This window comes from Thermobia domestica, chromosome 2 (genome assembly GCF_964235325.1).
Source record: "Thermobia domestica chromosome 2, izTheDome1.hap1.1, whole genome shotgun sequence".
NCBI lineage: Eukaryota > Metazoa > Arthropoda > Insecta > Zygentoma > Lepismatidae > Thermobia > Thermobia domestica.
The window spans coordinates 162,252,294-162,262,176 of record NC_137455.1 but is presented as its reverse complement, the minus strand read 5'-3'; the positions used below and the strand labels follow the sequence as shown (position 1 = coordinate 162,262,176).

Genomic DNA, 9,883 nt, shown 5'->3' with positions numbered 1-9,883 from the left:
ATGGATGAAACTGGGGTGGGAACAGTGCAAAAGCCAGGAAATGTTTTGGCTCCTAAAGGTCAGAAACGTGTTGAAGCAGTAACGAGCTGGGAGAAGAGCAAAAATATTACTGTTATTTGTGGGATCAATGCAGCAGACAGCTACATTCCTCCAATGTTCATATTTTCGTGTCAGAGAATGAGTTCTGTGCTTGAAAAAGATGGGCCTCCAGGTTCAGTTTACCATTGTTCAAAAACTGGTTCGACTAGTGAAGAATTGTTTCTAATCTGGTTGCAATATTTCGTTGCCAATGCAAAACCTACAAAAGATAAACCAGTTCTTCTTATCCTAGACAATCATTACAGTCACATATCCTTAGATGCCTACGAGTATTGTAGAGAAAATGGTATAGTCATGGTGTCTCTTCCGCCACACACTTCTCACAGACTCCAACCTCTCGACGTTACATTTTTTTGACTATTGAAGAAAGCTTACATTAAAGAGTTTGACTCTTTCATGCGGTTAAAATCTCTGAAAGCAATAAGACCACATGACTTCACTGCATTATTCAACAAAGCATATTCTCATTTGGCTACTGCTGCGAAAGTTGTATCTCCTTTTAAACCCAATGGTATTTATCCTCTGGATACGAACGTCTTTTCTGAAGAGGACTTTGTGGAAGATGTACTTACAGGTAAGCCTAATGAGATTGTACCTACAGTTGTAAACAGTTGCCAATCTCCAGACATTTCTACAGGTAGTAACCACTTGACAGCTGCGTCTGCATCTCCAATTACTCCGGAAATTCCACCTGGAGCTTCTGCATCTGTATCAACAGCTCCATCTGCATCTCCAAATTCTCCGAAAATTCAACCTGGAACTTCTATATTTGGATCGACAACACCTTTTCGTTAAATATTACCGTTACCTGGACCAAGTCATGAGAGGGAATCATATCAAACAAGAAAAAAGTTCCGATCAGAAGTTTTGACTGACATTCCTATGAAAACATCATTGCATGTAAAGAAAAGGAAGAAAGAAGAGAAGTTGTTGCAGGGAAAGAAGGCAAATTTAGTCAAGAAGATATGCAGTAAGAAAACACTTTTCAGGAATTCTAATAGACGTTTGGACAAGTCTTTTAAAAACATTTCTTCAGAAGGTAACAATATTCAAGTAAGTGATGTGTAAACGGGGGAAGTTTTCTAGTAGATCAAGTAGATACATGTTTGGTTTGTGGAGACGTTGGCATGGATGATGATTTGTGGTATAGATATACTGTTTGTGTTCAATGGGCTCATTCAGAGTGTTCTGGTTGGGATACTGCTGAGGGATATATGTGTGATAACTGTAACAGAAGGCCTAAATGGGTCTAGTTGTGTAACAGTAGGGTCTAATGAAATGTGGTATAGATGTACTGTTTGTGATACATGGGCTCACTCAGAGTATACTGGATGGAATACAGCTGAAAAATACATGTGTGATACGGGTAAATGGAAATAAGTTTTAAACATAAAACAATAAATGTATATTACAATTACTTATGCAAACTGCTAACTCAAAGAATAGACAAATATAGTCACGATTATTATGACTGTCATTACCTCGCCTTGTGGAAAATCCCGGTTAATCGTATGTTTTTTGTTTTTTGTATCTAGAAATAACATTAAAGTCGCAAATGTATTTACTCCAATGCTATCTTGTACTTAAGGCTCTACTCTACATTATAGAATTTTTTACGAACCTGTAATTATTTTTTGTCATTGAAATACACCTTCTTCCTTAGGTGACCGTCATTCCCCCCGTCTCCCCTACTTCCATACTACATAATAAATTGGGCTGATAAAGGAAGAACCTTGCAAAGACTTTGCACAAAAATGAACTCACAAATTCATGATGAAAATCATGATAAAACGTTTACTTACATGCACCCGGAAACACTGCTACAATCAGAAATGAGTTACCAGCTCTACAGTGGATACTGGGAGTGTCCCCTGTTTTGATTGAAACACTGGTTCACAAGTTTCATCAGGTTGGCAGCAATTTTACGAAGATTAGAAGTGTTAATGTTCTCAATGGCATTGCGAATGTTCGTTTCCAGGTCTTGAATAGTTCGAGAATTAAAGACACTGTTCCCCTACCCATCTAACAAGTAAGGACACAACATGTTTTGGTTACACACACATACCCACACTGGTCTACTTCAGAAATTACCATCCTCATATTCAAACATTAGGAATAATAATACACAATATTAAAATGCTAAATATATACATTTTCTCCAAAAATCCAACCTGATCAAAATTTTTGGAATTCATTACTAAATCCAAATCAGAAATTAGATTATTAACTCCAACTTTATATATATGAATGATGGTTCTCCTACACGTATAAGCATTAATTCATATAGTGCACCTGATTTAACATTGACCGAATATACTCACTACATAGAAACGGAGTGGTCCACCTACTATCATCCATGCACTAGCGACCACCTTCCTATACTATTTAAAACCCATTATTTCAAAAACATGGATAAACTTACACATCAAAAAACTAAAAATTCAGGATCGAAACTTCAATACGTCTACTCTAATTTCAATCAGAAGGAATATCAGAAAATAATTGACGACAAAATCACATCATTAACAACAGCATCAGATATATTCAAAATAATAAAATCCACATCAATCCAAATAAATAATCAGAGGAAAAAAGAAAATATCAAAATATTCAAATATAATTCACAAACCAACAGAAAACCTATATGTTGGAATAAAATTTGTCAACAAAGCGCTAATGCCTGTCAAGCTGCATTCAAGGAATTTATTAATAACAGAAACCCAAAATTATTTTTTGAATATCAAAAGAAAAAAGCAGAATTAAAAAAATAGTCAATCAAACAAAACGGATACGTTGGCAAACCTTTTGTGATTCTTTAACGGTTCGTACATCTTCGTATAAGATTTGGTCATTCTGGAAGAAATTTAAAAACTATCCTTACAATCAAGAAACTCCATTACATTTACAAGACTCAACCTGGATAGAAAAAATTCATAAAAAATTCGCTCCCTGTTCAGTAAATAACAATCGGCTTTTAGTGAAAGACTGCTTATTTAGCAATAACTGTAAAGAATTAGACTCAGAATTTAATATGAAAGAATTACAATTAGTTATAATTAATATACACCGAAATTCGGCTCCTGGAATTGATGGAATTGGATATAAACATTACAAAAACTTACACTTAAAGGGACTTCAGATATTACTAAGATATTACAATCAAATATGGAATACTGGTAATATTCCAAAGGAATGGAAGAAGGTACTCATAATCCCAATACCGAAATCAAAAAACTCATTAAATCCAGCAGATAATTTCAGACCAATAGCACTGTTACCTTGCGCTTATGAAATCTTTGAAAATTTAATACTAAATCGACTAAATTGGTTCCTAGAATATTATCAAATTTTACCATACAACATTACTGGTTTCAGGAAAATACAATCAACATACGATGCTTTAGGATTATTAACCTTAGACATATATAAAACTTTCATCACAAGGAATGTAATGTTAGTAACCTCCTTCGATATAAAAGGAGCATATGATAATGTAATTCTGGATATATCACTCAGAAAAATGGCAAATCTAAAAGTTCCAGGAAAAATTATAAGAATTGTACACAACACACTAATTAACCGAAAGGTACATGTAAAGATAAACAATTCATTCACGCAGCCTAGAGAATCATGATTAGGATTATTACAAGGAAGCAAACTTAGCCCAGTACTTTTCAATATATATATATTCTTGATTTAATAAATATAAAATGGAATGACAGCACAATAATAATATTTGCTGATGACGTCCTACTCAGCACTCTGCTTCTACCATCGAAAAAGGAATTACTATTGCAGAAAATAATTTAAATGCACTGGTTTCCTGGATGCAAAGTAATAGATTTGAACTGAACTGGAATAAAACAAAATATATAATATTCTCACGAAAAAAGAACAATCCAAAACATCACTTAACTTATAACAATATAAAATTACAACCGGAGCCATATATTAAATACTTAGATATATATTTAGATAAGAAACTTAATTGGAATGAACAAATGCAAAACCTAATAAGGAGCTCGGAAAATCATATACAACTTTTAAGATGTTTATCTGCAAAGAAGTGGGATACCAATCCGATTACTTTAACCAAAATATTAAAACAAGTAAGTCAAGCAAAACTTCTATATGGAAGCTTATTTTATAGCAAAAACAACAAGCATTACAACAAAATAGAACAAATTTTATATAAAATTTCTAAAATTATTTTTTCACAACCAGAATTTTGTCCGAAAATAGCTTTATTAAATGAATCCAAATGCTTACCAATCCAATTGGAAATCTCAAAGATAGCCAACAAGTTTATCATAAATAGTTTTAGCAAAGCAAACTCCACTTTAATTACTAAACTTCAAAAAATAATCATGCTACTAGAAAACAAAAAAAAAAAAAACATATTCGAAAAATAAACCGTGGATTGTGGAAGCTTACATTAAATTACATAAATACTATCAATATGTACACAAATTACCATCTATTGCTTGTTATGCATGGAAATACTCAGTAAATATGGTACAAATAGAAGCATTGATTCCATCATATATCAATATCAATAATATAGGTTTGAAAAAACAAATATTTCAAAACATCTTGCAGTACAACATAGAAAAATTTGCCCAGGAACATTCTTTAATATATACAGATGCATCCAAATATCCCAATACCAATGTCGGAGCAGCTATCTACATAGCCGAGGAAGATATTACTATCAAATATCAATTACCAAAAAACATGTATATTTTTGATGGCGAAGCATTCGCAATAAGACAAACCTTTTTATACATAAAAAACAGGAAATCAAAAAAGCAATAATATACACAGATTCTGCATGTGTAATCACGGCCCTTTCAACCACGCACTGGAATAACAAAGTCTCATGGATAATACTCAACATCAAATATCTTTACTCTACAATGAAGAAACAAAATTACTCAATAATTATTGGTTTTACGAGGGCTCATGTCAACATTATAAATAGCGACATCATAGACAGAGCTGCAAAGAGTGCATGTAAAGAAGGAAACAAAACTTTAATAAAACTTAACCCACAAAATTTCTATTCAGAGTTATCTAGAATAACACAAATAAATATAAACGAATGGAAAAAGCATCAACCAATTCTACCAGGAAAATTATATTTGAACATACACACTAATAAAAATGAAAAAGAACAAACTTTCAAAACATGGAACAGGAGAGAGGTCTTAACATATTATAGATTAATCTTCGGAACGGCTTTAACTCCTTACAAATTATTTTAAATTAAAAAAAGGAAACGTACCACCGCTGGTGCGACAAAGGAGTCGGCACAATCAACCACATATTATTTCAATACGAATCATATCAAGATGTAAGGACAGATCTATTAAAACAATTAATCAAAATTCATGGATATGCTCCTCTATCTTATAAATATATACTGGCTAATAATAATTGGACATCGATACGACTCATCATACAATTTTTGATAGCTACCGAGATCAACTTATAGGAATACACACACACACACACACACACACACACATATATATATATATATATATATATATATATATATATATATATATATATATATATATATATATATATATATATTACTTACAGAAGAACAATACCAATAGATTGAAGAAAATATATTTATAATAATTACTAACTTAGCACGTCAAATGTATACATAGCTAAATACAAATCAATCATCAACATTCAAGAAGCTATATGACCCAGGAAGGTTCAAACATTCATAAAATAAATATATATAAACATAACAAAAAAGACAAAACTTTCATTGAAATATACAGCTTATTACAAAAAAAAATCGCTTACTTCATATAACTTCAAAAACTGAACCAATAAAATAGATAGTGAAATACAACTAATCACGAAATACTCAATAACAAATATTAGAAGCATACTAGGGTTGAAAAAACCTGATGCAAAAATCAGCACTATTCATAGTGAAGAAGACAAGACAAAGACACACTGGTCTATTAAAATATTCATCAGGTAGACTTAGTTTCTTTATTATTTGTTCTTAATCTGTTTTCACTTACACCCAGGCCCGTGCTGGCCCACCGGGACGTGTCCCGGTGTGCCCTCCGAAACATCACAGTATAAATAAAGGTACAAGATTTAGTAATAAATTCTTACAATTTTATTGGTAAAGAACTCGTGAAAGGTGCAGTGCGCCCTTTACATTAGGCACCCTTGCGAGTTCACATCAAACATGAACGATTTTCTTTACTCTTCTGTATACCACAGTTCTGTACAATAAATACATACAGTTACTATTGGTAAAGAATCCGTGAAAGGTACAGTGCGCTTTCTACATAAGGCGCCCTACGAAACATCACATTACAGATAAGTGGTTTTAGTTGTCCTGTGTACCAGCTTTGTATAATAAATTCGAATAGTGATTGTAAATAAAGAACCTGTGAAGAATACAAGGCACCCTTTACATGAGATGACCTGCGAAATATCACATTTAAAAAAATATCTTTCTGTATTTCACTTTTGTATTATAAATTCCTACAGTTGCTATTGGCGGAGAACAGGTAAAGAGTATAATCACTTACAAAAACATTATAAAGTTATGTAGCTATAAAACGAAACAATGTAATACATCAAGAATAGTTCGAATAGTCAAACGTACGATGCATTCATGAAATACTACACTGACACTAGACTCTAATTTACGATTTTTATGGCATTGAAGCTTTCACAGTCTTAATGTGCATCCATATATCCAAGCATATTGATTGTTCCTGTGTATTTTAAATCAGTGTTCGGATAATCAGTATCTATTGTAATTCTAAAATATAGCTATATTAATTTCCGTAAAATGTGGTCTTTCAGTCACCACGGCGCATCCTCAGGTTTTGGATCGACGAGAAGGCCTATGGAATATAGAGATTAGCTGCGAATATACTGAATAAGCAGTCGCGGACATACAAAGGGTGATCCTCCAGCTTGAGGATTTGATGTGTCGGCTAACAACTCAGCCTGTAAAATAAATAAATAAATAAATAAGAATAAAAAATAAAAAAGCTTGTTCAGATATATTCGATGAATCCTCGAATCAGAATTCATAACTTGGCACAAACTCAGCAAAGTAAAATCGACATGAGAATTGGAACATGGAATATAAGAAATCTCTATAGGGCAGGCGCGTTAAAATGTGTAACGAATGAGTTTAGAAATAGAAGATGGGCCTAGTGGGATATCAGAAAGTTGGATGAGAAGGAAATGGAGGAGTCAAGTCTTTGAAATTTTACGTTCTTTTACGGGGAACGAATTAAAAATTACCAACTAGGATTAGGGCTTTTCGTTCACAAACAAATACATAATATCAGCAATTACATGGGTTGAATTTGTTAATGATAGACTTTCTTTTACTTCTCTTAAGGTTCGGTACTCCAACAGAAAGTAAGGATGACAATAAAAAAGTTTTTACGAAAGAATAGAACGGGTATTTGATCATCTCCTGCAATACCATATGAAAATTCTGTTAGGCGGTTTCAATGCAAAGGTAAAACGAGAGGGTATTTTTAAACCGATTATAGGGAATAAATGTCTGCATAAGGAAGGTTGTGACAACGGCATTAGACTCGTGAACTTTGCAAATCCAGAAACCTTATCGTGATGATTACAAAATTCCCACATCGCGACGTTCATAAATATACTTGGACTTCACCAGACAGAAAAACATATAATTAAATCGATCATGTTTTAGTACATAGAAGAAAACAGTCTAGCACAACTGATGTTCGGTCGTTCGGAGGAGTTGATTATGATAATAAGAGAGAGACTATCGTTTAATAAAGGAAATATTCGATATCTGAAAACGGAGCGGTTTAATTTAAAGAAATTAGAGGAGAGACAGATGAGAGGGGAGCCAGATTGAAGTGTCGAATAGATTCTCGCTTTTAGAAGGTTCGGAGTGCACTAGTTTTCAGGATACTTGGTTGAAATTAGTGATAACATTAAGGTTTCAGCAAAAGAAATATTGGGACACGCAGAAATCCGTAGGAACAAATCATGGTTCAATCAGGAATGCACTAAAGTAGCAGAGAAGAGAAAACAGAAGAAACCGCGTTGGCTGCAAAATCCGAACAAAATAACTACATAAAAGTTCAATCATCTGGCGGAAAACTCACAGAACTTTAAGAAAAAAGAAACGCGATTTTTGAAAGCTAAAATTAATTAACTTGAAGATAATAGTAAAAATAAACACATTCGGGACATGTATAAATGCATTAATGCATTAAAGGCCATCAATTTCGTGCTTATATATTAAATAAAGCTAAAGGTACAGTTCTCACTGATCAGGATTGCATCTTAAATAGATGGAAAAATTTCTTTGACGATTTGCTTAACACATAGCCAAGAACTAATGTGCGAAAGTGAAACGCATACAGTATAACTGTATATTGCAGAACCTAACCAGACAGAAATAGAAATCGCTATTAAAAATTAAAGCTTTTGTGTGGGAGACCCGGGTTCGATTCCCGGCGGAAGCTCATGTGGTTCGGATTCCACGTTAATCAGTAAGTCCACGTCTCATATAGCCTCGCTGCTGAACGGGACGTTAAACTCAAAATCAACTTAAAAAATTAAAGAAACACACATCTCTGGGTGTAGACGAAATTCTGGTTCACTTAATTTTAGCTGGAGGGGAAAAATTGTAGAGCAAGATGCACAAACTCATTCTCCTTATCTGGAACAAGAAGGAATTACCACAAGAGTGAAAAGAATCAATCATTGTTCCAGTTCAGAAGAAAAGCAACAAAACTGATTGTAATAATTATTGAGGCATTTCTCTTCTGTCAACATCCAATAAATTCTCTTAAACATTCTATTAGCAAGATTGACTCCATACGCAGATGAAATTATTGGAGATTATCAGAGCGGATGTAGGTAAAATCGATTAACTATCGACCAGATATTTACAATTCAACTAATACTTGAAAAAGGACTGGGAATACAATATTCTGGCACATCAATTATTGACTTTAGACTATGGTAGGAGGGAAACATTGTACAACATGCTTACGGAATTTGCAACACAAAAGTGAAAAAGTAGATTAATTAAAATATGTTTAAATGAATCCCAAAGTAAGGTTCGAGTAGAGAAATTCTTGTTCACGAGCTTTCACGTTGAGAATGGCCTGAAAGAAGGAGATGCGTTGTCGCCATTATTGTTTAACTTTGTTCTGGAGAACACTATAAGGAAAATCAAAGACAGGAAAAAGGTCCTAGAGCTGAATTGTATTTACCAGGTTATGGCGTATGCTTATGATGTAAATTTAATAGGGGATGATAGAACAATAGAAAGGAATGCAGAAATCTTATTTAACGCTTGCAGAGATATAGGCTTAAAAGTAAATGCAGAGAAAACTAAATAAATGAAAGTTTGTCGGGATTGTAATACAGTGAAACCTCTACTAACGGACACCTCTGTAATGCGGACACCTCTCATAACGGACATATTTTGTAATCCCCAAACAGTGTAATAGGAAAAGCCATGTTGACAAACCTCTCTAAAGCGGACACTCTCTAGTACGGACACGGACAGTCCTTTGTGTCTCTTATAGGTATTATTTACCTCCATATTACGGACACCTTTTCTAGAAACAAGTTGAAAAGTACAGAAAAAGTATATTTTCAGTAATGCATACATGTATCACCAAGGAAGCATTGTAATAACATTTTTCCTCGTCAACTGGCTGTTCAGAAACTCAGATGAAGCGTCTTTGTCCCTCATATCCTTTGCTTGCATTCCACT

General features: G+C 33.4%; 1 protein-coding gene across 1 annotated transcript; it reads left to right on the top strand.

Moving 5' to 3' along the window:
- Window positions 1-456, top strand: LOC145679240 (uncharacterized). The gene has a single exon (XM_081749825.1). It carries the CDS (start codon window positions 1-3, stop codon window positions 454-456), a length of 456 nt encoding a protein of 151 aa, XP_081605951.1.
- The last annotated feature ends 9,427 nt before the right edge of the window (window positions 457-9,883 follow it).